Raw genomic sequence first — 26,530 nt, 5'->3', positions numbered from 1 at the left:
TTTCCTGGGAGGGGGCAGACTGGGGGGGAGGAGGCTGAGGTGCAGGAGCTGGAGGAGTGGGGATTTCGGTGACATGGGTGGACTGCGTGGAAGACTGACTGGTGGTGGACAAATTGCTCGAAGCATTGTCAGCAATCCACGACATCACCTGTTCGCACTGTTCTGGCCTCAACAGTGCTCTACCACGAGTCCCAGTAACTTCAGACATGAACCTAGGGAGTGTAGCTCTGCGGCGTTCCCCTGCTCCCTCATCAGCAGGTGGTGTCTCACCCCGCCCAGGACCACGGCCTCTGACCCCTGCAGTAGTTGGACGCCCACGTCCCCGCCCTCGTCCTCTACCCCTAGCCCTCGGGTTAAACATTTTTAAAATGAGAGTTATAACTTTTTTTTTTTTTTTACTTCTTTTTGTTTTTTTTTGTGTTTTTTTGTGTTTTTTTTTTTTTTTGTGTTTTTTGTTTTTTTTTGAGTTTTTAAAACCAAACAATCCTATCCTATTGCTATGGCTATTTTCTAGCCAAGTATCAAAGGAAGCACACTACTATGCCAGATGAGATGACACTGAGTTAGTGCCTAATAGAAATCCAACCCCTACTGAATTTTGCCACTTCGGCCTTTGCTATGGATATGTGCGCCACTAAGCGCAGAACACAGCGGTCGCAAGTCTCACTACAAATTGCTCAGAATTGGCTAGTACATGCACTGCAGAAACTACAGCCACCAGCAGATCAACCAGAAATCAAATATATAGAACGCTACTGTAGGCTTCAAGAAGCTGTTTGTATTCTCCTATGGCTATTTTCTAGCCAAGTATCAAAGGAAGCACACTACTATGCCAGATGAGATGACACTGAGTTATTGCCTAATAGAAATCCAACCCCTACTGAATTTTCCCACTTCGGCCTTTGCTATGGATATGTGCGCCACTAAGCGCAGAACACAGCGGTCGCAAGTCTCACTACAAATTGCTCAGAATTGGCAAGTACATGCACTGCAGAAACTACAGCCACCAGCAGATCAACCAGAAATCAAATATATAGAACGCTACTGTAGGCTTCAAGAAGCTGTTTGTATTCTCCTATGGCTATTTTCTAGCCAAGTATCAAAGGAAGCACACTACTATGCCAGATGAGATGACACTGAGTTATTGCCTAATAGAAATCCAACCCCTACTGAATTTTCCCACTTCGGCCTTTGCTATGGATATGTGCGCCACTAAGCGCAGAACACAGCGGTCGCAAGTCTCACTACAAATTGCTCAGAATTGGCAAGTACATGCACTGCAGAAAATACAGCCACCAGCAGATCAACCAGAAATCAAATATATAGAACGCTACTGTAGGCTTCAAGAAGCTGTTTGTATTCTCCTATGGCTATTTTCTAGCCAAGTATCAAAGGAAGCACACTACTATGCCAGATGAGATGACACTGAGTTAGTGCCTAATAGAAATCCAACCCCTACTGAATTTTCCCACTTCGGCCTTTGCTATGGATATGTGCGCCACTAAGCGCAGAACACAGCGGTCGCAAGTCTCACTACAAATTGCTCAGAATTGGCAAGTACATGCACTGCAGAAACTACAGCCACCAGCAGATCAACCAGAAATCAAATATATAGAACGCTACTGTAGGCTTCAAGAAGCTGTTTGTATTCTCCTATGGCTATTTTCTAGCCAAGTATCAAAGGAAGCACACTACTATGCCAGATGAGATGACACTGAGTTATTGCCTAATAGAAATCCAACCCCTACTGAATTTTCCCACTTCGGCCTTTGCTATGGATATGTGCGCCACTAAGCGCAGAACACAGCGGTCGCAAGTCTCACTACAAATTGCTCAGAATTGGCAAGTACATGCACTGCAGAAACTACAGCCACCAGCAGATCAACCAGAAATCAAATATATAGAACGCTACTGTAGGCTTCAAGAAGCTGTTTGTATTCTCCTATGGCTATTTTCTAGCCAAGTATCAAAGGAAGCACACTACTATGCCAGATGAGATGACACTGAGTTAGTGCCTAATAGAAATCCAACCCCTACTGAATTTTGCCACTTCGGCCTTTGCTATGGATATGTGCGCCACTAAGCGCAGAACACAGCGGTCGCAAGTCTCACTACAAATTGCTCAGAATTGGCAAGTACATGCACTGCAGAAACTACAGCCACCAGCAGATCAACCAGAAATCAAATATATAGAACGCTACTGTAGGCTTCAAGAAGCTGTTTGTATTCTCCTATGGCTATTTTCTAGCCAAGTATCAAAGGAAGCACACTACTATGCCAGATGAGATGACACTGAGTTATTGCCTAATAGAAATCCAACCCCTACTGAATTTTCCCACTTCGGCCTTTGCTATGGATATGTGCGCCACTAAGCGCAGAACACAGCGGTCGCAAGTCTCACTACAAATTGCTCAGAATTGGCAAGTACATGCACTGCAGAAACTACAGCCACCAGCAGATCAACCAGAAATCAAATATATAGAACGCTACTGTAGGCTTCAAGAAGCTGTTTGTATTCTCCTATGGCTATTTTCTAGCCAAGTATCAAAGGAAGCACACTACTATGCCAGATGAGATGACACTGAGTTAGTGCCTAATAGAAATCCAACCCCTACTGAATTTTCCCACTTCGGTCTTTGCTATGGATATGTGTGCCACTAAGAGCTAAACACAACGGTAGCAAGTCCCCCTGCTAATTCCTCACAAAATGGTAATAGATGCAAATTAAAATAAAAAAAGTAGAACGTTATTGTAGCCCTAAGAAGGGCTGTTGGGTTCTTTGAGAATCACTCCTGCCTAACAGTAAGCTAATAGAACACCCTAACGCTTTCCCTGACCAGCAGCAGCTCTCTCCCTAGCGGCATCCAGACACAGAATGATCCGAGCAGCGCGGGCAGCGGCTAGTCTATCCCAGGGTCACCTGATCTGGCCAGCCAACCACTGCTATCGACGTGTAAGGGTACCACGTCATGCTGGGTGGAGTGCAGAGTCTCCTGGCTTGTGATTGGCTCTGTTTCTGGCCGCCAAAAAGCAAAACGGCGGGAGCTGCCATTTTCTCGAGCGGGCGAAGTATTCGTCCGAGTAACGAGCAGTTTCGAGTACCCTAATGCTCGACCGAGCATCAAGCTCGGACGAGCATGTTCGCTCATCTCTAGTGATCAATATTTCAGTTTTCCCTGCAGTGCCGCCACAGTGGAAATTAGGCATTATATTTTTCCATCGACATCAATGGATAGTTCATGATATGCCTGTGTGTTAATGAGTCCTCCAGTCATCAAGGCTTTCTTTATGGATAGACTTTGCTCTTGAAGACTGATTTCCCTCTGAAATTACAGATCCACTCTATAAACTAATAATGCAATAATAAGGGTTTATAAAATGGTTTATATACCGGAACAAACCCAGCTTCAGCAGATAAATTCATACCTGACATTGTAAATGATGCATCATTGGAGGTCAAAGATTTCAGAATTGATTGAGAATACTAATTACAGTTATAAATAAAGTGTGAGCAGCTGCGGGAGCCCCGTATATAGCCCCAAGGGTTATATAATGGACACCGCAGCCAATGACAACAGCTGCTCCACAATAGGAAAATAACACAGAGGCCATAGTGCTGTACGGAGCTGATCTGCTGCGTACACCCAAGTATATCCTGCACACTTTGACAATATTTGTACGCACATTTTATATGGGAGGATTTTTTAAAGGAATTTTTTTAACCTTTTAGGATGTGCCCCATTCAGTTAGTTCAACAATACCTCCCAAATCAATGAAAGTGAAGGGTAAGGGGCTTTATCATGAGCAAAAATATACCCATGTCCAAAAGCAGATTAATCAACCAAGAGTTAATCATCGGTTTATGGACATGCAAATCAGCCTGCAAGTGTACTAGGGGCAGAACTGGTTTACAGTCCACAGTAGAGTCCACATTTACTGAAATGTCCACCAGCAGTGTCCTCCTTTACTGAAATGTCCACCAGCAGTGTCCCCCTTTACTGAAATGTCCACCAGCAGTGTCCCCCTTTACTGAAATGTCCACCAGCAGTGTCCCCCTTTACTGAAATGTCCACCAGCAGTGTCCCCCTTTACTGAAATGTCCACCGGCAGGGTCCCCCTTTACTGAAATGTCCTCCGGCAGGGTCCCCCTTTACTGAAATGTCCTCCAGCAGCATACCCCTTTACTGAAATGTCCACCAGCAGCATCACCCTTTACTGAAATGTCCACCAGCAGCATCCCCCTTTACTGAAATGTCCACCAGCAGCATCACCCTTTACTGAAATGTCCACCAGCAGCATCCCCCTTTACTGAAATGTCCACCAGCAGCATTCCCCCTTTACTGAAATGTCCACCAGCAGCATACCCCTTTACTGAAATGTCCACCAGCAGCATACCCCTTTACTGAAATGTCCACCAGCAGCATCACCCTTTACTGAAATGTCCACCAGCAGCATCACCCTTTACTGAAATGTCCACCAGCAGCATCCCCCTTTACTGAAATGTCCTCCAGCAGCATACCCCTTTACTGAAATGTCCACCAGCAGCATCCCCCTTTACTGAAATGTCCACCAGCAGCATACCCCTTTACTGAAATGTCCTCCAGCAGCATACCCCTTTACTGAAATGTCCACCAGCAGCATCACCCTTTACTGAAATGTCCTCCAGCAGCATCCCCCTTTACTGAAATGTCCACCAGCAGCATCACCCTTTACTGAAATGTCCACCAGCACGGTCCCCCATTTACTGAAATGTCCACCATCAGGGTCCCTCTTTACTGAAATGTCCACCAGCACGGTCCCCCTTTAATAAAATGTCCACCTCAGATGCCCCCTATTAATGAAATGTCTGCTCCAGATGCTCCCTCCAACATCACAGCCGGGTTCTCTTAAAAAAATCTTTTTTAAAAAGCTATACTCTTCTTCCAGTTTCTTCTTCCCGACCCCGTCTTCTCCTCGGCTTCGCGGCTCGTTCTCTCCAGCCAAGGCGCATCAATATGACGTGGCAGTGTTGCGGCTGCCATAGCGTAAAGGCCCACTTAAACTATGACGTCACGTGGCTGCGATATAGTGATGCGCACGGGCCGGAAGAGCATAAAGCCCCGGCACCAGTTTTTTTTTAAATCTGACTTTGCATGTTCTTTTCAGTGCAAACAATTTGCACGTTCTTTTCAGTGCAAACAATTTGCACATTGTATTTGGTGCATTCTGTCGGAGCAGTGTAGGTGGTGGCAAATTTGTGAAAAACGGGTGCCACAAATCATGAATCTGGCGCCCTCTACACACTTCACAGGCAAACTGCACCTAGTGCAGTTTGTTCTGTTTTTGATAATTGTGGGCCAATGGGACAGGACCGGGTAAGTAAATGTGCCCCAATGTGTTTTTCCACCAAAATTAGGTAAATAAACTCATTAGTAGTAATAAATATGGGGGTCTTTATGAGGAGCAAGCTATACACCAATCCAGAGACAAAGACATAGAAAGTGCAGAGGCAGCAATGATGGGACATGTATGTAACTACACACATAAATATTTGCCCTGGGCACTGGACGTTGTGTCAACCTTAATGACTTCAACTTTGACATTGATGAACTCCGCTTCCTGATTGTACCCATCAACCCTGAAACATGTGGACTGATGGTATCTATGTTATGCAAGAGGTCCCCTGCCCCAGGGAAGGGTGAATATAAGAGAGATAGTGAAGGTTATTGTATCTAACTCAGGAATGTAGGGATTTGTGAGCTGAAGAACCCATCTCACGAGTTCCATTAACTTACAGCAGCCCAGATATAAAAACACGCTTAATATTGGGTAATGTGGGTAGGCCATTAGCATTTATTAATCATTTTTCAACAAAGTAACTTGATTTTTTAGGCAATTTTGAACATATAACAAAATAAAGTGCAAGAAATAATAGCATTCTATTCCCATATGTATTATTCTCCTTCTTCTTCTCCTCGCCTCCACCAAATGACCAATGCAGCGAGGCATCAGATATGTGGGCAATCCAAGCTATCTGTTGGCATCAGCGGAATAAAACCACTTGTCTGAAAAATAAGGCAAGATACCACACAGAGTATAGAACCAAGGGCAGGGTGGGTGGGAGCTCTTGTCACCCCGCCGGGCAGAAGGATTGCAATGATCCCACCCCCCTTGAAATGTATTAGCTCTGGCCCCCTCCCCTTGAAACAACCCGACCCAGCGTAAAGAGAGAGGAGGGTCAATGGGACCTGGGATGCATTATATGAAATAGCCAATGAGGCACCAGAAATCCCCCGCGGGCCCCTTCATTAAATGCTATAAGGCTCTTAATAACCTGAAGATATTATAAAATTAATTGTACTTACTGCCTTTATTTTCCTTTGTTTCCCCTTTATAAACATGCTGGGCAAAAATTGAAGTGTCAGGGCTCAGGGTTAGTGAACCCCCTGGACCACGGCGGACGATGACAATGACAAGTGGTACCAGAGCCCGGTGCAAAGCAGGATGGTCTTACTGTGGCGTGGTGCCACCAGGTCGTTCCACAGGTGCGACTAGCTCACAGTGGCAGCCAAGGTCGAGGTACAGAAGCACAATACAAGCCCGAGGTGGGGGCCAGGCAGATAGTCAGGGCTGGCGGGCAATAGTGCAGAGTTGAGGTCGGGTCCGAGGTTAACAACAGGAGATCAATGCAGGAACAGGTAAAGAAATGGGATCAGGAACAGCAATGGAAAAGTTTCTCTAAAGCTAATAGCTCAGAGATCCAGTGGGGGTTGATGGGAGCACGCGCCCTAGGAAGCGGGGACACACGCCGACCGGCCAGGATGGCATCAGGAGCATGAGGAGGTAAGTGGGGGTCGGGACATGGATCAAAGGGACACCCGTGACACCAAGTAAGAAAATAATTCAGGCAGACACCTCTTATGAGAGCAAATAGCCTTTATGGAGGATTGGACTTGTTGACAATCAAGGTGCTCATCCATGTTGTTTCTGACCTCTTAAAATCAGGAGACCCCTTAGAAAAAATGGGAGGGGAGCCCAAGAGTGTGGAAGTTTCTTCTGTCTGCAACATCCCCTACCAGTGTCTAGCCTTCCTTTGGTTACTGGAGGCAGCCTGGGCTCAGAATACCGGAGTTGCTTATGCGGCCCTGGGCAGGCTATGGTCACGGTGCTTGGTATTGCGACCGGAGGACAGGCCTACAGCCTGGCAGGTCTCCCCTACAGCGGGTGGTCTGTGCAAAAAATGTAGAGGCAGAGGCTGATGAAGGAGGTTTCTCCCTGGGGCAACCTCTGAAGTGTATATAGGAATCCCTGGGTGATGAAGGATGAGGAGCCAGTGATGTTGAAGCAGCCTGATCCAGGGATCACACGCAGGCACGTTGTGCAAATCAACTCTTTCTTTATTATACCTTCAACAGCAGCAGGTTTAGCAGGCTGGAAAGCTGGTAAGAGATAGCTGGTCCGCAGGAAGGGTTGCTCACAGCCTGGTAGTAGATTCAGGTTGGGCTGGTAGATGGAGCCGAGTCTGTACAGTGGACCTCTGCTCTGGGACCTAGTCTCCTGACTTGCCCAAGGTGTCAGGCAGTGGCCTAAGACACCTCTGCTTCCTGGTAGTGTGACACTGGCTTGTGCGGTACAGACAGGTACTCCAACTGAAGACTAAGACTGAACTGACTGACTTTGTGCTCCCGCCCACAGGGGGGTTTATACTCCACTAGTTAGGTAACACAAAAAAACTGGGAAAACCTATTGACTCGAGTATAAGGCTAGGGTGGGAAATGCATTGGACACAGAAATGCATATGTACAGCACCCTCCCCCACTAATTAAAAATACTGCAGCAGCCTCCCACACAGGGCCCCTCAATATTTAAGAAATTTAAACTCAGTACTTACCTCTGACGCTCCCTGCAGCTAATATTCCCATATTCTCAGCTTCCTGTGTATCAGCATGGGTAGAGACGCTTGCGTTCTGCATGCGTTCTGCCCGCGCACACACTATGATGTCATCAGGCGGTGAACACTGCTGCATGATAGTGGGTGTGCGAGCAGAGTACATTGACCCCTTTCTACCCACGCTGCTACACAGGAAGCTGAGATAGAAGTGGAGCTGGAGGTGAGTACTATGTTTACTTTTTATACATACTGAAGTATAAGCCGAAGCTTTTACCACACAAAAATTGTAATTAAAAACTTAGCTTATACTTGTGATATGGTATATCAGGGGCCTGTATAGACATTCACTGGAGTCTTCACTGAAGGCAAGGTAGTCCTCTTGGCGCTACCGTGAAGCTTGAACAACATCAGGCAATTGGCAAATTGTTTTGTCCCTCTCTGTATAAGCTCTCTGGTACTTTTTGATAGGGTGGTTATCAAATCTCAGCCAGGTCAACATCTGCAAAGAGTTTGTATGTTCTCTCCATGTTTGCGTGGGTTTCCTCCGGGTCCTCCAGTTTCCTTCCACACTCCAAAACATACTGTTAGGTTCTTTAGATTGTGAGCCCCATTGGGGACGGGGACTGATTTGGTATGCTTTGTGCAGCACTGCGTATTCTGTGTGCGCTATATAAATAAAGAATTATTATTTATTAATTATTTTTGATATGATGAGAGGGTTTCTTTGTGAGCTCTGACCCTACGGTCTAGGTCAGTGATGGCTAACCTATGGTTATGGTTAGGGCCAGAGGTGGCACTCGGAGCCCTTTCTGTGGGCACCCAGGCCATCACCAGAGATGACTCCAGGTATCTTCCTGCAGTCCCAGACAGCCCAGGACTTGCTGTGCACAGATCTATTTCAAAGTGACATGACTACCTGGGACTATTTTCTGCTTTATTGGTGTCCTCAGGGGCTGGTATCAATGAAATCTGTGACAGAGAAGGGAGTATAAATCACAAATTAAATTTCTGTGTTGGCACTTTGTGATAAATGAGCGGGTCTTTGTTGTAGTTTGGGCACTCGGCCTCTAAAAGGTTCGCCATCACTGATCTAGGGGAACATGGAAAGCTACTCTGTTCTGCCTGTTTCTGGCCAAAAGGATGGGACTAGCTAATATATAACCTCATCTTTGTCAAGTTCCTGGAAAGTTGCGCTCGTTCCACTCAAGTTTACTGTTGTTGCGTCAGACCGAAAAGGAACAATCGTCATTTAAAAGTACAATACAACAATTGGAGAACAGAGTGAAACAACATGTCAGTTAATAACATTAAAGTTTAGCTCCTGCACTAGACCTCATGGACTGTAAACCCCTCTTCATATCCGCACTAGAGGTAATCTATTTGCTAATAAATGAAGATGTTTTTGGGTCAGTCAACATTTGCTTCTAATTACACGTCAATCTACGGATGCACTTATCTCCGTCACACACATTGTTCTGGTTTGTTTCCGCGCTGGAATAAAACATAAGGAGGTTTATCTGAGATCCATAATGTGCACACTCAGCAGCAGGGAGCGACAGATTGTCGTGTGGCCGTGTCCTTTCCGTAGTCACAGATTTTTAGGTCAATGGAAGCGCATCGGGGACTCATGAGGAAGATTAATAATAGGTGCATAGCATTAGGTCAGGGTTATTCATTAAAGTCGGGATCATGTAAGAGAAGCACAAGAGGTTGGGACTTCTAAATACTTATGGGACGTTACTGTGACACAGGGCGATGAATACAAAACCAACATGTTACATGGAGATAGAAAAAGGAAAGTCTAAAATGTGCATTAAGTGAATCATTTATTAAAGGGATATTCCGGGAATATGAACATCTGATACCCAAACCCATAATACTATAAATAAATGAATACAACAAAACTTAATGTCATTAATCACAAAAAAGGGCTTTTATGATTCACAAAATGTTATGGGCTTTCTAAAGTAGGCAAAATTATCTCCAAGATGGCCGCCACAGGATACTACAACTCCCATGATCCTTCAGTTCTCAGTTCCTCCCTTTTATGCTCTGCTCCCAGTGATGATGTAACAGGCTGTCTTTCTCTGTTACCATAGTAATGATGTATAACTGCCATCACTGCACATTACATCACTGAGATGGGTCTCACCACAACACTGCAAACAACCATCTACAGCCAAACATAGTGATGATCACATGACCTGCCCAGGCAGGTGCAGGACATTAGTGATGGGAATTCCGGCTCTTCTTAATGAGCTGGCTCATTAGGCTCCCCTCACTAAGAAGAGCAGGGGCAGGGTTTAGTGAGCCATGGGCTCACTGACAGGAGTCGGCTCAGGTCGTTCACGAACAAGTGCCGGCTCTTTGTGCCAGCTCGTTCGCAAACGACCCATCACTACAAGACGTAATGTGGACATGTGACAAGCAACCATCTCCTGTCTTGTGTCTCCTCCGAAAGGACAAAATCACAGGACTGATTTAAGGGCCAGTAGCATTTTAAATATATTCACTTATATTTAAATGACACATTTGAACATGAATTATGCTTATTCCTGGAATACCCCTTTAATGCCAAAGTAAGGTACAAATAGCCCCCAGGACCTTCTAAAATATATATCTCTAGGGCCATTCTGTGAAATTGTTCTGGGGCCATCATCTAAATCTTCTTTTTCAAGTTCTTCTCTATGACTCAATGATACCCTCCCCCCTCTCCATAGAACTTTTTATGTAATCTGGCCTCCATCTTTCTAAAATTAACATTTACAATATTGTTAATGAGTACAACGGGCTCTGTGGGTGTTACCAAAGCCCTACCATACTGCAGCTTCACAGGCTGGAAGCATTTCCCCCCTCCCACTGTGATTAAACTTCCTCTGCTACAGTGAGATTACATCTGGCAGAGGGATTTGATGGGAGGGCAAAGGGTAACACCCCCCCACAGGCTTATTACAATAATTTAAAAACATGATTTTAGAAGGAAGGAGACAATGGATTACTAATATAAGAAGATTACCACAGTCACGGTCCCTGGATCTATGAGGAAGTGTCCCTGGTTTATCATGATGGATTTTGATGGTCGATTTCCATTAAGAAGTGAGGATCAATTTGATATTGAGGACCTACTCTATCGATATATAACCCAACCCCTCCCCCCCCCCCCCCCCCCCCCCCCCTTGAAGAGAAGTAATCTTTCTATGGAAACATTTAGCAGGAAATGTAGTACAAATCATCTAGGATAGAAGCCTCTCCTATGTGTCTCCCGCACCTCCAGCTATTTCAATCACCCAATATGTTTTTGTTTTCTTAAGAGACAGTTTGCCGAGAGATACTGGCAGATCAAAATCCAATTCCTATTTTTTCTTTATCTGTATGCACATTTTCAGTTATGTCTTTTACTGCCTGTATCTCCTGTTATGAAGTGAACCAAACTACAAGCCTGATGCGATCTAAAGATGTGATTCTTATATTTAATATGTCACCAACAGCATGTTTCTAGGTGCTATAGACAGGGCTTCTGTCCACCTTAAGCCTCTGAACTTGACTCATTTCAAATATGACTCTGCTCTGCTCATTTTCACATGACTTTAGAAAATAATTTGTTATAGGTAAACGGATGAAATTTTGCATAAAATAGGAATTATAGAAAGGACATTTGGTACCTGACCTGAAGGGGGCTATTAGTTTAATGGGGTGACAAGTTCCCTTTAAGCAGAATAAATATTCCTCAATATTTCTTATCCGCTGTCAGTCTTATATATCAGTCCTGCAAAACATTTCTGTTATTCCTATCCCCCTGTCAGACCATGAACACAGCAGAAAGCTCAGAATCCATCTCCCGAGAGGTCAGATTCACGACTCAATAACACAGCTGATATTACATTGTCAGTCTGGACAAGTTGGTTAATGTTGACCCTCTGGCCCCAAAATATCATGTTACTTGTCAGTGTTGGTAATAATGGCTGAAGCCTTCTCTCACTGCACACAGAAATACGGAGCGACTTTGTCTATAATTAGTTTTTGATTTCTTTTAACAAACAAAATGACACTTCTTGATTTTATCTCAATATTAATAATAATAGCAATAATAATATTCCTTTACTTATATAGCGCACACAGATGACATAGCGCTGCACAGAGCTTGCCAAATCAATTATTGATGTAATGTATTCACCCATCTCCCTAGATTATCTTCTCTTATCTCTTTGCCACCAACTTCTTTATGTTGTGTCTTCTTATCTCATAGTCCTCCGGCTCACTGTTGCCCCCCACTTATGTTTCTTTTCCCCCATCCATCCATGTTGCCCCAATTGTCTTTTTATGTCCCACTTCTCTCTGCCTTCCCAATTGTTCTCTATACTCCCTATCTCACTTCGTTATCCCATACTTATTTCTCTATGTCCTTATCTTTCTATGCCCCTAATTATCTCTCTATGACCTCATCTCTCTATGTTGCCCCCTACTTAATTCTCTATGCCCCTCATCTTTCTATGTTGACACTACATATTTCTCTATGCCCCTCATCTTTCTATGTTGCCCCCTACTTATCTCTATATGTTCCTCTTCTTTCTATGTTGCCCCCTACATATCGCTATATGCCCCTCATCCTCCTATGTTGCCCCCTACTTATTTCTCTATGCCCCTCATCCTCCTATGTTGCCTCCTACTTATTTCTCTATGTCCCTCATCTTTCTATGTTGCCCCCTACTTATTTCTCTATGCCCCTCATCTTTCTATGTTGCCCCCTACTTATTTCTCTATGCCCCTCATCTTTCTATGTTGCCCCCTACTTATTTCTTTATGCCCCTCATCTTTCTATGTTGCCCCCTACTTATTTCTCTATGCCCCTCATCCTTCTATGTTGCCCCCTACTTATCTCTCTATGCCCCTCATCTTTCTATGTTGCCCCCTACTTATCTCTCTATGCCCCTCATCTTTCTATGTTGCCCCCTACTTATTTCTCTATGCCCCTCATCCTTCTATGTTGCCCCCTACTTATCTCTCTATGCCCCTCATCTTTCTATGTTGCCCCCTACTTATCTCTCTATGCCCCTCATCTTTCTATGTTGCCCCCTACTTATTTCTCTATGCCCCTCATCCTTCTATGTTGCCCCCTACTTATCTATCTATGCCCCTCATCTTTCTATGTTGCCCCCTACTTATTTCTCTATGCCCCTCATCCTTCTATGTTGCCCCCTACTTATCTCTCTATGCCCCTCATCTTTCTATGTTGCCCCCTACTTATCTCTCTATGCCCCTCATCTTTCTATGTTGCCCCCTACTTATTTCTCTATGCCCCTCATCCTTCTATGTTGCCCCCTACTTATCTATCTATGCTCTTCATCTTTCTATGTTGTCCCCTACTTATCTCTCTATGCCCCTCATCTTTCTATCTTCCTAACTACAAAATATGACAAATAATTTCCTGCCTTCACTGAGCAGTCTGAACACTGGTTGAATAAAAAACACATTGCTTGAGGAGTTCTGTTTCATTGCATTTTATTGCCCCGTACTTATTTCTCTATTCCCCTCCTCTCTATGTTACCCCCTACTTATTTCTCTATGCCCCTCATCATTCTATCTTGCCCCCTTCTTATTTGTCCTTATCTTTCTATATCCCCCCTACTTATTTCTCTATGCCCTTCATCTTTCTATCTAGCCCCCAACATAATTTTTCGATGCCCATTGTCTTTCTATCTTTCCCCTACCTATCTTTCTATGCCCCTCATCTTTCTATATTGACCCAAACATTATTTTTTCGAAGGCCCTCATCTTTCTATGTTAACCCCAACTTATTTTTCTATCCCCTCATCTTTCTATGTTGACCCCTACTTTATTTCTCTATGTCTTTCATCTTTCTATCTCTGTGCCCCTCGAGTTACTATTGTGCCCCCTGCCTATTTCTCTATGCCCCTCATCTTGCCCCCTACTTATTTCTCTATGCCCCTCACCTGTCTATCTTGCTCCCAACATTATTTTTAGATGCACCTTGTCTTTTTATCGATCCCCTACCTATATCTTAACCCCAACAGCCAATCCGGCAAATTGACACCCCTAGCAGTTAGCCATTGCTATGATTGACCAGGGGGCTGAACATGAACATAGTCATTTGCCTGATTGGCTGTTTGGCCACAATCCGGCAACATGTCCGGGTCACGCACATGTACTCGAATGCAGAACCAGAACATCAGGTCCGTTCATCTCTAGTCTGCAGTTGTAAAACGGAGAAACCAGAGAGTGGAAACAGGAGAATGTACAAAGTTTCCTACACAAATCTGGTTTTACCTGATTTTGGAACTGAAATACCCCCTTTAATGTCAGATACTAGTTACATGGTTGTATAGATAATTAAGCATAAATTTATACCGTAGGAATTTCACAAAAGTTTACATTCTATTCTCTAAATCGGATCCAGCGCATTGTATTTATTCCATTGTCTTGGGGTCCCTGGTGACTCCTCATTTACGAACTCAAGGAAAATGACAGCCACAAGCAATAACATCTCCCTCCTCGGCAGGAACCAGGTCAGTCCTGGAACAACTAGATTTCCCCAGGGGTCGTCTATTCACACCTAGAGTCGCCCTTTTGTTCAGAAGTGACGAGAACATTTGCTGTTGTGTTTCTTTTTTTTCTTTCCAAGGGTCTGACAGACATCAACAAGACGCATCCAGCACCTGCTAAATTAGAGTTACCTTCAAGGTCAGAGCGATGGAAGGAAAGCGGCGACCTCAGAAAGTTACCAGCAATAAGTAAAGCGCGGCCTGCGGGTTATAGTCTGAAACCACAATGAATAGATGTACAGATCTTTATGTTATAATAACTATAGCACATTCCAGTCTGTGCTAATCAAATGGATTTATTGAGATTAGAGATTGAGATTTATTATGGATTAGTGAGACACAGATGGTGTCTACAGAAGCAGCGCCGCCACATCCATCTGTGGATTGTGTCTGGTATTGCACCCCAGCCCAATTTGCTTTAAAGGAAATCTACTACCAGGATGAAGGATTGTAAACCCAGCACACTGACATACTGGGGTGCGCCCTATCTGGCAGGACCCTTTTAGCTTTTTATGCCCTTGTTTTTGACAAAAAAGGCTTTAAAAATTACGCAAATTAGCTTGAGGGGCTCCAGGCTCTATTAACGCCTTTTTGTGTAAAATCCAGGACGTATGAAGCTAAAATAAGAGTGGATCCTGCCAGAGTAGGCACACTCCAGTATGTTAGTGTGCTTGGTTTACAATCCTTCATCCAGGTGGTAATGTCCTTTAAGGGAAATTTACCATCAAAATCCATCATGATAAACCACTTACTCGCAGACCGAGGCTTCATGACTGTGGTAATGTTCTTTTATTTTGTCATCCATGGCCTCCTTCCTCCTAAAATCAATGCTAATGAGCCTGAAGGGCTACTAGGGTGCTTCAAGAGCCCCTCTGTGTTGCAGCTTCATAGGCTGTTACACTGTCTCCCCTTCTCCCTCAACACTTCAACTTGACTCTGCCTGATGTAAAGTTGTAGCAGCAGAGGAAGTTTCAGCACACCATGGGAGGGGGAAGTTCTCCTGCACAGTGTAACAGGCTGTGAAGTGAGAACATGGAGGGGCTCTGGTAATGCCCCTCTGGCTCATTAGCATCATTTTAAAAGTTGTTTTCTTATATAACAAATATAAGAAGATTACCAGTGTCACGGTGCCTGGATCTATGAGTAATGTCCCTGGTTTATCATGATGAATTCTGATGGTAAATTTCCTTTCATGGAGCTCTGTTGCCAGGTGGACAGAGGAATTATCTCATGGGTTACCTGTACTTTACACTGCAGGTTTGCACTCTCCTTCTCAGTCATTGAGTAAATCCTGAGGTTAGAATGGATCATACCTCTATCTGGATTATATCTTAAAACTTAAAGGGGCTGAGAAAATGGCTGCTTTCATCAAAAAATATCTCCACACCTGACCATAGGTCGTGCATGACATTGCACCTAAGCTCTATTCATTTCTATACAGCTGCGCTGCAAAACAGGCACAAACCCTGGTCAGGTTCTGTTTTTGGAAGAACAGCCCCTTTAAGCAGCGACTTCCGTACTGTTGCCGTCTGTTTGTGTCTTTGTAATCTGGTTCTTTTTGACCCATATTAAAAGGTGCTCGGCCAATCACAGGCGAGATTAGGACAAGCAGGGGCTTATTTACTAAGGGTCGCAGATCGCACTTTCGTTGGTCTGTTCGCTGTTTTCAGGATTTGCGCAGCTTTGACAGGTATTTAACAGGTGTCTGCGCTGGGATTGTATCGACACGCGATTGGATTGTGGCGAAGCCGCGCTGCTTCCATGCGACAGAGATCGTGGGACGGGCCATCATCAGACGATCCAACCGATTCGGACTGAGCGCAGGATTTAACTTTCAGATTGTGTCACAAGACAATGCACTTACATGCACCAGGAAGAAGAAGGTGAACTCCGGCGGACCTGAGCGGGGAAGCGACACATGCAGGATATCGGGCGCACGATCTTAATGAATCGAGGCACAGTGCATGATCGACGGACAATTAACTTTTGTGAAAAATAAAAAAATTCAAGGTTTCTATCCTTTTTTTTTTATTAGCAAATATACATGAAGAATAATGACAAAAAAACTACATAAACATCAAAAGAAAACTTATGGTTAATAACCAGGCATGGTGGTTGCTTACTGTGGAAATAATCTGCACTGAATTTGTTGAACTCACACATAGACCTTGCTGCAACTGAATAAACAGACAACAAGTTTAGTGAAAGTTTGAACTGAGTCTTCATCAAAATGGCGCCTATATTGAAGACTGAATGTTAGCATTGAATAAAGCTCTAGTGACGGTGTTAATAGTGACAGCGCAGGGACAAACATCTGCTTACCCTGGGTTACAATCGGTAGTAGAACAGAGAGGAATCAGCCGGCCGCAGTTTTTTCCGGGGGAAAGATTCTTTTCGTCCTCGTTGTACGGGTCACCCTGTGTTGATTCCTGCCTGAAACATGTGAGTGCGGTGTGCGGTGAAAGAGTGTCAGCCCCGGGGAGAGGAGGACATGGAGCGCAGGGAATACTTCACCTCCCTGCTGGTGAGTCCTGACGCTATCACCTCATACCACATCAATCTGTCGCCCAGGAGAAGCAGAGGGTGCATGTACTTCTGCAAACTCGCAACTCATTTTAAATTCTGCATTCAGCTTAGAAGCTGGAGGGGGGATATATATATTCTGAGCTGTGACACCTAGAAGCACAGTTCTGGTGTCATATTAAAGAGGAGAATGCCCCCTTCAGGACTGTGTTTTTACACTGAAGCACAGATATCCACTGTTAATGTTACAGTCAGGAACTGGTAGTTGTTTATATAAAAATCACTCGCCTGACTAACTTTAAGAGCTAAAGTCTATGGTTTGGTGACAACTAAAAACACAATCACAGATTTTTCCTCTTAAAATGACATCAGAACTGTGTTTCTAGGTGCCACAGCTGTAAAGAAATGTCTTTGCCGTGACGATAAAACATGTGCCATCTGTACGGGGTATGTACTGTTGGACGTTTCCCTATAATATGTGGAATGATCTTCTCAAAAAGATGAAACGGATGGTGGACTGACAATAGAGGATTGGTTCACCAACCAAATAAGTAAATGTCCTCTTGGTGCGGCAGTGTTACCCCCCGTTGTTTGCTTTGTCTTCCAGGCCGGAGGGACGGCGGGGATGTCTGTCGACCTTATTCTATTCCCTCTAGACACCATTAAGACCAGACTTCAGAGCCCTCAGGGATTCTCCAAGTCCGGTGGCTTCCGTGGCATCTATGCCGGCGTTCCCTCCACAGCTGTTGGATCATTTCCTAACGGTAAGATTTACTTCATGTGAATTAAATCTTCTATTAAGATCAAGCAAGATAAACCAGGGACCGACGACTCATATTTATTATTTACAACCTCATTCTATCTAAAATCAATTATGCTAATGAGTCAGACGTGCTCCTGGAGATGTTACCAGAGCCCCTCAATGCTACAGCTTCACAGTCTGTTACACTGAGCATGAGCATTTGATCTATGAGTAAGTGCCCCCTGGTTTATTATGCTTGATTTTGATGGTAGATTTTTCCAGAACTGCAGTACCAGGCGCAGCCACTACAAATAATGGCTAATCCGTTAAAGAGAATACATTCTCATTGAATTGCGTCCTCTTTAGGTCCAAAGATCAAAGCAAAATTTCTTGAACCGGAACACAAATCCTGCTCCTTTTGCTGAGTGTGATACAAGATGGTGGCATTTCTGATACATGGATTCATGTGAATATTTTCTTCTCTTGTCTTGTAGCCGCTGCTTTCTTCGTGACTTATGAAACTGTGAAGCGTTTGCTCCGGCCCGCCTCCTCGCCTTACCTCTCGCCCTTAACTCACATGGCAGCTGCTTCTCTGGGGGAAGTGGTAAGACTTGGTTTATGTTACCCAAATAAATGAGCAATTGACACCTGAATATTTAAAGGGGATGTCCAACAGGATTCCTCAGCAGGATCCCAGGTATCAGCTGGTTAGGTTTGTGTAGGGGCTCTCTGTCTGAGGGTAGGTCACTGGCCTGGTTTACTCTAAAGAAAATCTTCCTTCCTCCCTCTTCTCCTGCAATTTCACACAATGAGACACTGTAACAGCCTGGGAAGCTACCGCATGGAAGGGCTCAACACTCGGAGCACAACACTCTCATATCAGGCACTGAATACGGCAGGGCTCTATTATAAGAAAGAGACCCCTGTTTTGTGCATTGCTGGGGGTCACAGCAGTCAGACCCTCACCAATCGGCCTGTTAACTCCTACCCTATGCATAACGTACTAACTTTGTACAACCCCTTTAAAATGCTAAGGATACAGTGGTTTACTCAGCTTCAACACTTTGTATTGTGCACATTGTTTTTAGCTTTTCTTTCCTGTGTGCAAATCCAGACAGAACCCTATTAAGGTGTTGCCCTTGTCTTCCTCTCTTGGGTGCGGAGAGATGCTAGTGTTTGCCAGGTGGGAGGGAGCGTTACCTGAGGCCACCATCTTACACCCAGTAAATATTGTGTCCTTGTTAATTATACTTGTCATAAGGCTCCAAGGTAAAGTGCTGGAGTTTAGGTGAAATTTACTCATATATGATAGTAGCTGACTGTATTCTGTTATATATATATCAGAAAACAAACTATGATACTGATAGTGCTGGTAACCCCAGGGATGATGATAATGGGGCTGGAGACGCCAGGACATAAAACGACAAATACTGAAGACCCCCAGAGTAGACCAATACATCAGGTTGTGCATCCTCTTCTAGGCTTTTAGTTGAGATGAAAGTGGCAGCACAATGGGGCTCATTTACTAAGGGTCTGCACTATCATCGGAATACCTGACAATTTCCGATCTGCGGCGCATTTAGAAAGGGTTTTTGGCGCACGCGATCGGATTTCGGAGCGCCGCCTTTCACGCGGCACAAATCGGGGGACGGGCTGTGGGGCGATCCGACGGATTCGGACAACAGGCGGCATTTAACAAAGCAATTTGTGTCGCAAGCCACGCACTTACATACACCAGGAAGAAGAAGGTGAACTCCGGCGGACCTCAGCTGGGAAGTGATATCGGGCGCACGATCTTAGTGAATCGCGGCAGATGTGGATTCTGGCGGACAACACACCTCAGGGATCGCGCAGGAACCAGGTAAGTAATTGTGCCCCATTATGTACATGCTCAGTACTGAAGGTCCTCCACTACAGATCAGAGGAATAATGCACTGGGAAGCAATGGGTGCATTTATCTCTGCACTGCTAGAGGGACCAGGAAAACTGCGGTTGTGCAGTCGCAGTTGAATTTAGGAAAAAAGGGGAGTTGGAATTAGTGTTGGCTTTCCTACTCCACAGACATATTCACAGGATGTGTCATAAATAGCTGCAGGTCCTATCACTGTCTCTGGAACGGAGGTCCACTGATCCTCTTCTCCCAGTGCGGTTGAATGTAGAGTTTGCCGCCCATGTGTGTCTATGGGAGCGCTGAAGAATCTCAACATCTGTAAAGAGTTTGTATGTTCTCTCCGTGTTTGCATGGATTTCCTCCCAGTCCTCCGGTTTCCTCCCACACTCCAAAACATACTGGTAGGTTGATTAGATTGATTACCCCTAGATGGGGACAGGGACTGATGTGACAAGCTCTGTGCAGCGCTCCGTTATCTGTGTGCACTATATAAATAAAGAATTATTTATAGACCTGAAAGAAGAGTGGTCGCACGTGTGCAGCAAACTCTCCGCTCTCCTGGACCTCTGTTCCCATGAATTTATGACTTCTCCTTTTGAAATATAAGTACAGAGGATGAAAACACTCCTTTAAAATATGCTCTGTCGATGTGAACCATATCTGCTGTAATGGTCACACAGAGAATCCTCCGTCATGATCGGTTTTTATCTATTATTCTCCTTTCACCTATATCTGATGATCCGGTTAAATTCCCTAAATATATCTCGGTCCATTGTCCCAGCTTTGTATCAGATGACATAAGAACGTACTTTGTGATGAGATTTCCACGTACAGGCGAGAGCCACTGCTGAAAATAGAAGTGATGAGACTAAGCGGCTTGTAGAGTCCGGGAAATAAATATGTCATAGATATGATGGCCGGAATTGGAGGGAGAAATTGCTGTGGAGCGGCGTTGTCTCGGAGCGGGAGGTGGGGGGGGGAGCGTTCATATTCTGTTTGTCTTCCTAATACTATACAGGAGCGCGGCTGTCCTGTCTGGAAGCGATATCAATACGTTTATATTACAGGGAAATCAGATTCTCCGTCTGCTCCGTCCACTGAATGTATTTACAGCCGCTATTCCTGCTCATCCTCAGGATTATTATTTTCATGGAGAATTTACCTCTTGTCGGTCTATATCACTGAAAGGACAGGACAATGCAGCAGATAGAAAGTGAAATCCCATTATTTATTATTGGAATGTAAAATTTCAAGCTCACTGGACCTGACACATCAGGTAGTAAGAAGAGGACCACCGTTCTCGTCATGGATGGAGGTCCCACCAATTAGATGGTTATTCAGACCCCTCCCAAGTAACAGTCCCCCAAATTAACTGTGACCTCTCTTGGAAAGGTTGTCTGGAGGTTAAAAGATATGGTTGCTTTCTTCCAAAAACAGCGCCTCCCCTGATCGTGGTTTGCGCTGATATTGCAGCTCAGCTGTATAGATATGAATGGAGTTTAGGGCCAGTTCCCATCTAAATTTTGGCTTCCGTCTTAACACGTATGAATAATGTATCCGTATTTTTTTCCAATTGATTTTAATAGACGTGCAGTGTTGTTCGTTAGAATCCGTTTTTACAACGTCGCCCTAGACCTTCCGTTATGTGAGCGGATAGTTGGAATAAAAAAACAAATGGCTATAAAATAATAAAAAACAGAAACTGACAACTTTGCTTTCTGTTAATATCATTTACACTTTTTATAGCAAATTACCATTTTTTTAATCTATCTAAATTAAAATGTGCAAAACAGAACCCGAAACACAGATGGGAACTCTGCACTAAGTTGAAATACCAAGCACCACCCATTGTCAGGAGAGGAGCTGTTTTTGAAAGAAAGCTGCCATGTTTTTCAACCTCCGGACAACCCCTTTAAATATATCTTTGTACAGGTATCCAAACCAACCTGTTTATAAACCTTTAGACCAAATCCCCTCTTCCTTATGAACTAAACCGAGACCAGACTTCTCCCGTTTACAGACCCCAGACCACACATTCAGCGACTAGCAGTTCCCTGTGCTTGTACCATCTTCTACTCCTTGTATATAGACCCCAGACTAATTGCCATTGTACAGACCTGAGACTGGATTCCCCCTTCAGACCCAGACACCTCCTGGTTACATGTCCAATCCATGCAATCACTTTACAGTCTCCAGATTTCTCCCCTGACCCCCCACACCCCCTCTTTTAAGTGGATTGTGATGTCTTTTTTTTATAAGGACTCTACACCAGAATTTCTCTTTGACCTGTGCCCTTTGTCCCTTTATTAACACTACGCAGAGCCCCAGTTTGCAGATTGTAGACCAGAATTCTCCCCCATTTACAGACTCTACATCCCTTGTATACAGACCCCAGACCAAATTATATAATCAGCCACTATATAAACCTCTGGCTACTTTTAGCACCCGGGAGATTTTCCAGCTATCTGAGCCTCAGTTTTTTGGGGGAGTCTTTTATACATTCCAGTATTTGTCATATATGATTAAGGTATTTTACTATCTAGTAGCACAATAATCTGCTGAGCTCGCCCCATTCATCTCCCTCTGGTCAGAACCTGATTAAGACAATTAATGAATAATCAATAGACGTTTAATTACTTCTCCTGCGGCTGTGGACACTGAATGTGATGGGATTTGATGTGAAAGAACAAGTAGGTATTAACTCTCCAGCAGAGGAAAATCTCGGAGTCCCAGCCTCAATTACGTTCGTCGTATTTCCTCGCCACCAGGAGAAAATAAATATTAAAAAGAAAATGTTAGAAAAAGCCAAAATGTTTTATTTGCTCAGACCAGCCGCAGACCAGATCTGTCATCACACGGGGGACGAGGAGGCATGAAATAGCTCTTTTATCAGAAAACCCTCCTGTGAGCGCGGAGGTGACGCTACATATTACAGGACGTACTACTGTACCCACTGCAGTCCGTGGGTTTTATTGATATAGACAGTTCTCATCTGTGCTCAGAAATGATCTGACACGGCAATCATTGTTTTAGCAATAGTTATCTGTAGCCCTTCCCCTCGCCTCTAGGCGTCCGTTATTCGCCTATACATTCGCCCTGTTACGTCCCTCTTTGGCCTTTCCACGCACACCCGGAGTGTCCCTCTTTTGGCCTTTCCTGTCCGCCACCCAGGGCGTCCTTCTTTGGCTGCTGTTTTAAGGGCTCACACCTTGGGTCTGTATAGACCCCTGATACCCCATGGGAAGGTGCCTAGAATCCTAGTGTCCTGCAAAGGTGTCCTCTATAATATCTCCTTATTAACTGTTTGACTGCTGCCTGTTGCACCTGACTTCACCAATCCTGACAACTTTATTGACACTGTGCTGCCTGCCCTGACCTTTACCTAGATAATTGTGCATATCCTCCCCTCTACCCTGAACTTGGCCTGCATGTATCCTGTGCATGTTACTACTTTAGGGGCTATAGGTAGCACATGGTATGTATCTCATAGTAATTAAGTGTGTATAAGCCGAGTTTTTCAGCACAAAAAATGTCAATAAAAAAAAAAACTTAATACTCACCCTCCGGTGTCCCCGATGTTTGTCACGGCTCCCCGTGTCTCCTCTTCTATCTTCTCTCTTCTCTAGCCGGCAGAGTCGCGTCCATGCGATCTGCCGGCCCTTTATGTTGGGAGTTTCTTTTTCTTTTAACCTGAGGTTCAAGTGCTGATACAAGGAGGTGCAGAGAGAGAGAGATTAAGGTAAGTGGAATTAATCCCTCGGCTGGAAATGCTTGTAAATAAAGATGGAGACAGATATCCCCGGATCCTGCCAACAGATTCATCATACGATTAACGCTTGAAATCTGCAAATTAGGAGCTGACAGCCATCAACCTCCCACACAAGACCACGCGCCCAGCCGCGGACATGGACGCCCAGGAAACAGACGCTTGTTCCAGTAAAAACGTTGGGAATTTTGGGGGGGTTTAGCTCGGGGAAGACTGGAGAACATGACATGTATAGCCAGGGCTTACACTTTAGGATCCAGCAGACCAGACTACCCAGATGTTGTGGTAAATTTAGGTCTGTGGATGAGGGCCTAAAGCATAACTGGGGGGTGAAACTACATTTTTTAAATTTTTTGAGGGTTAGTTATAGGGCATGGGTCATCAAGAGATGATATGGGGGGGGGGGGGGGGTTCCAACAGTCTGGACCCCTATGAATAGCTAGTTCTGTACCATTATCAACCTACATTCTAGCTCCGCTCTCTGTGCAGTGGCTGGCCCCGGGAACTACAGTTCAAAAAAAATTGGGCCGAGTATAAAAAATATATTTGGGTGTAATGTAACAGTATATATAGATCTATATGTCAGTACATGAAGCCTCTATATGACAATCTGTTTTTTGATTAAAGAGGATTTATAAACTTGTTACCTGCTGTTACTGATATTCACCACTAGATGGCAATGTTTTATCAGGAATACATATTGAATGGTTTTTCCCGGTTTTCTTGTATTTTTAGTGCGCTCCTTTATAAGTGTAAAGTGTAAGAGTAAATCGTTTGTATGTCAGAATGAGGGAAGGTTGTGGTTATGTAAACCTCCTCTAAAGTCGGCACTTTTGGTAGGTGATGGTCCCCTGGAGTAACTCTTTAATGGTCAGAATTAGGAAGGATGTGATTACCATGTTTAACATTGGATGGGTGCATATCCCTCCGTACTCAGACCACCACTAAAAGTTTGACATGACTCTGTGTACGTTGAGGTGTTTTTTTTTTTTTTTTTTTTATAATTATCCCCTGGAACTGTATGTCACAGTGAGAGGGTCAGTGTGTACAGATGGAGGCTGAAAAAACTCTAAAAATCTATAAATCTAAAATTAGAAAATTCAAAACTTTCTCCATTAAAAAAAAAAAAAAAAATTGGAAATTTTAGATTTTTACCTGCAGGACATGTTTCCATCTACATTTTAAAATGACTGTGTCTTTGGTTCTGTAGATCAAAGCCACAATCCCAATGCAGTCTAAAAGATGAGATTCTTATCTTTACAAAGACACCATTTCCATAGGTGTGAGTGCTATAGAACCCAAGATATGAGCGTTTTGAATTGCTCCCACTTCAGACTCTAAAAATGACTCATCTGAGGCAAAAAAGTGACTCTTGGAGAATATTTATTTATAGGTATACTGGTGAGATTTCACTTAAAAGCAGGAATTTTTTTTAGAAAGGACATTTCATCCCTTGCCTGAGGGGGGTAGTAGTTTAGTGGGGGGTAGTAGAGAAGTGGATACAGTAGCCATGATAACAGCGATTCGGGGTGGCTCGAAAAAGGTAAGCTCCTCCTCCTCCTCTGAGAAAGTTAGTCATATGACTCGTCTCTGTTTTTTCTCATAGGGCGGGTAGACTTGGAGGGGTGGGGAAAGTTTATTTAAAAAAATGTTTCCATCCCTGACTGGCACTTTGTGAGGCAAAACTTTGACCAAACTTTATAAAACTTTATAAATTCCAGTGCAAAAAAAATAAAAAATCTTTTTACGCCATTGATATTTCACACCGCGACGAGCCGCGTTCCCCCTCCCGACACGGTCGCCTTTGAATATATGTAAGATTAGAGCAAAACGTGTTTTCAAGGAGCTTTTTATTGCTTAACATTTCACTCATTTTGATGTCTAAATGTCAGCGACGTCTCGCAGCGGGGCCAGGACCGCAGCATTTCCAGGGAAGTGGCCCTTGGATGACACCGGCCCCGCACTCCTCAGTTCATCTTTCCTTGTAGTTCAGATTCAAATAAGAGGAAGATGAAAGATAATCTGAAATAAAATAGACGGAGCTCTGGAATCTAGAGGAAGCCATTACTATGGAGGAGCAAGATTGCAGCATGCCACAAGTCAAGGAGCCATGCTGTTCACCCGCCTCCGCTCCTGGAAGATTGCGTTTTATCTGCCAACCCTTTTAAGGTTTCCCTTCTGTGTTTTAGCAAATGTAAAGATGTGAAGTCTTGCGGAGCATGAAGTTCTATGAATATTTATGCCGAACTTCACAAGTTGACAAATTCTTATTTCCTTGACATAATGGGGTCAGCCGCTGGCTCTGACCTCGGACCCCTAGAGCCGGAGCAGGAGCTTACCTTCTGTTTTTTGTCTTATCACAATCATCCTGGATTTTCTAGTGGGTTTTATCAATGTGGCTTTGAAGTGCTGCTATTCTAGAGTCGGGAATTTTATTTTTTTTAGGACGCTACAGATCCTGCAGACAGTCTTAAAGGAAATGTACCATCCAAAATCCATCGTAATAAAGCTAGGACAATTTCCATCTCATAACCATCTTTTAGATTTGTTATCCATGGCTTTCTTCTAAAATGAACTTTTAAAATTATGCTAATGAGCCTGAAGAGCTCCCGGGGGTGTTAACAGAGCCCCTCCATGCTGCAGATTGACTCCTCCCTCCTTCCTCTGCCTGATGTTATCTCACTGCAGCACAGCACACAGGTGGCAGGGGGAATAAAATTAGCATACCGTGTATACTCTAGTATAAGTCGTCCTGAGTATAAGCCAAGGCCCCTAATTTTTACACAGAAAAATCGGGAAACCCTAATGACTTGAGAATAAACTGAGGGTGGGAAATGCATTGGTCACATGCCCCCCAGTATATAGCTAGCCCCTGCCCACTAGTATAAAGCCAGTACCACCTTGTATATAGCCAACTGCCACCTTTAGTGCCTGCCCCCTAGTATATAGCCAGTCCCTGCCCTCCAGTATATGACCAGTGCCTACACCGCTCCCCCTAGCATATAGCCAGTGCCTGCCCTCCTGTATATAACCAGTGCCTACACCCCTCCCCCTCGTTTATAGCCAGCAGCCCCCTTCCCAGCCTAAAAAAAAAAAAAAAAACTGTACTCGCCTTTACAACACCCCACGCAGGTCCTCTTTTGTCTTCAGCTCCGGCTCCCCCCATGGTCCATTCGCA

The 26,530-nt window shown here is 44.3% G+C and overlaps 1 protein-coding gene across 5 annotated transcripts in view; it reads left to right on the top strand.

The window, feature by feature from the left end:
- SLC25A26 (solute carrier family 25 member 26) overlaps window positions 1-26,530 on the top strand; it is a 218,353-nt gene that overhangs the window by 120,141 nt on the left and 71,682 nt on the right. Inside the window, exons 1-3 of one of the 5 annotated variants that reach the window (XM_072127809.1) lie at window positions 14,552-14,569; window positions 17,561-17,717; window positions 18,190-18,299. In XM_072127809.1, coding sequence (XP_071983910.1) covers window positions 17,579-17,717; window positions 18,190-18,299 — 249 coding nt within the window. In that variant the 5' untranslated portion in view covers window positions 14,552-14,569; window positions 17,561-17,578. Of the gene's footprint in view, window positions 1-14,551; window positions 14,570-16,751; window positions 16,955-17,367; window positions 17,401-17,560; window positions 17,718-18,189; window positions 18,300-26,530 lie in introns of those variants that run through there. The other 4 variants (XM_072127808.1, XM_072127805.1, XM_072127806.1 and 1 more) reach the window with 4 other exon arrangements.

Source organism: Engystomops pustulosus, chromosome 10 (genome assembly GCF_040894005.1).
Source record: "Engystomops pustulosus chromosome 10, aEngPut4.maternal, whole genome shotgun sequence".
Lineage (NCBI taxonomy): Eukaryota > Metazoa > Chordata > Amphibia > Anura > Leptodactylidae > Engystomops > Engystomops pustulosus.
The sequence above is the reverse complement of the archived record's forward strand: the minus strand, read 5'-3'. Positions and strand labels throughout refer to the sequence as shown.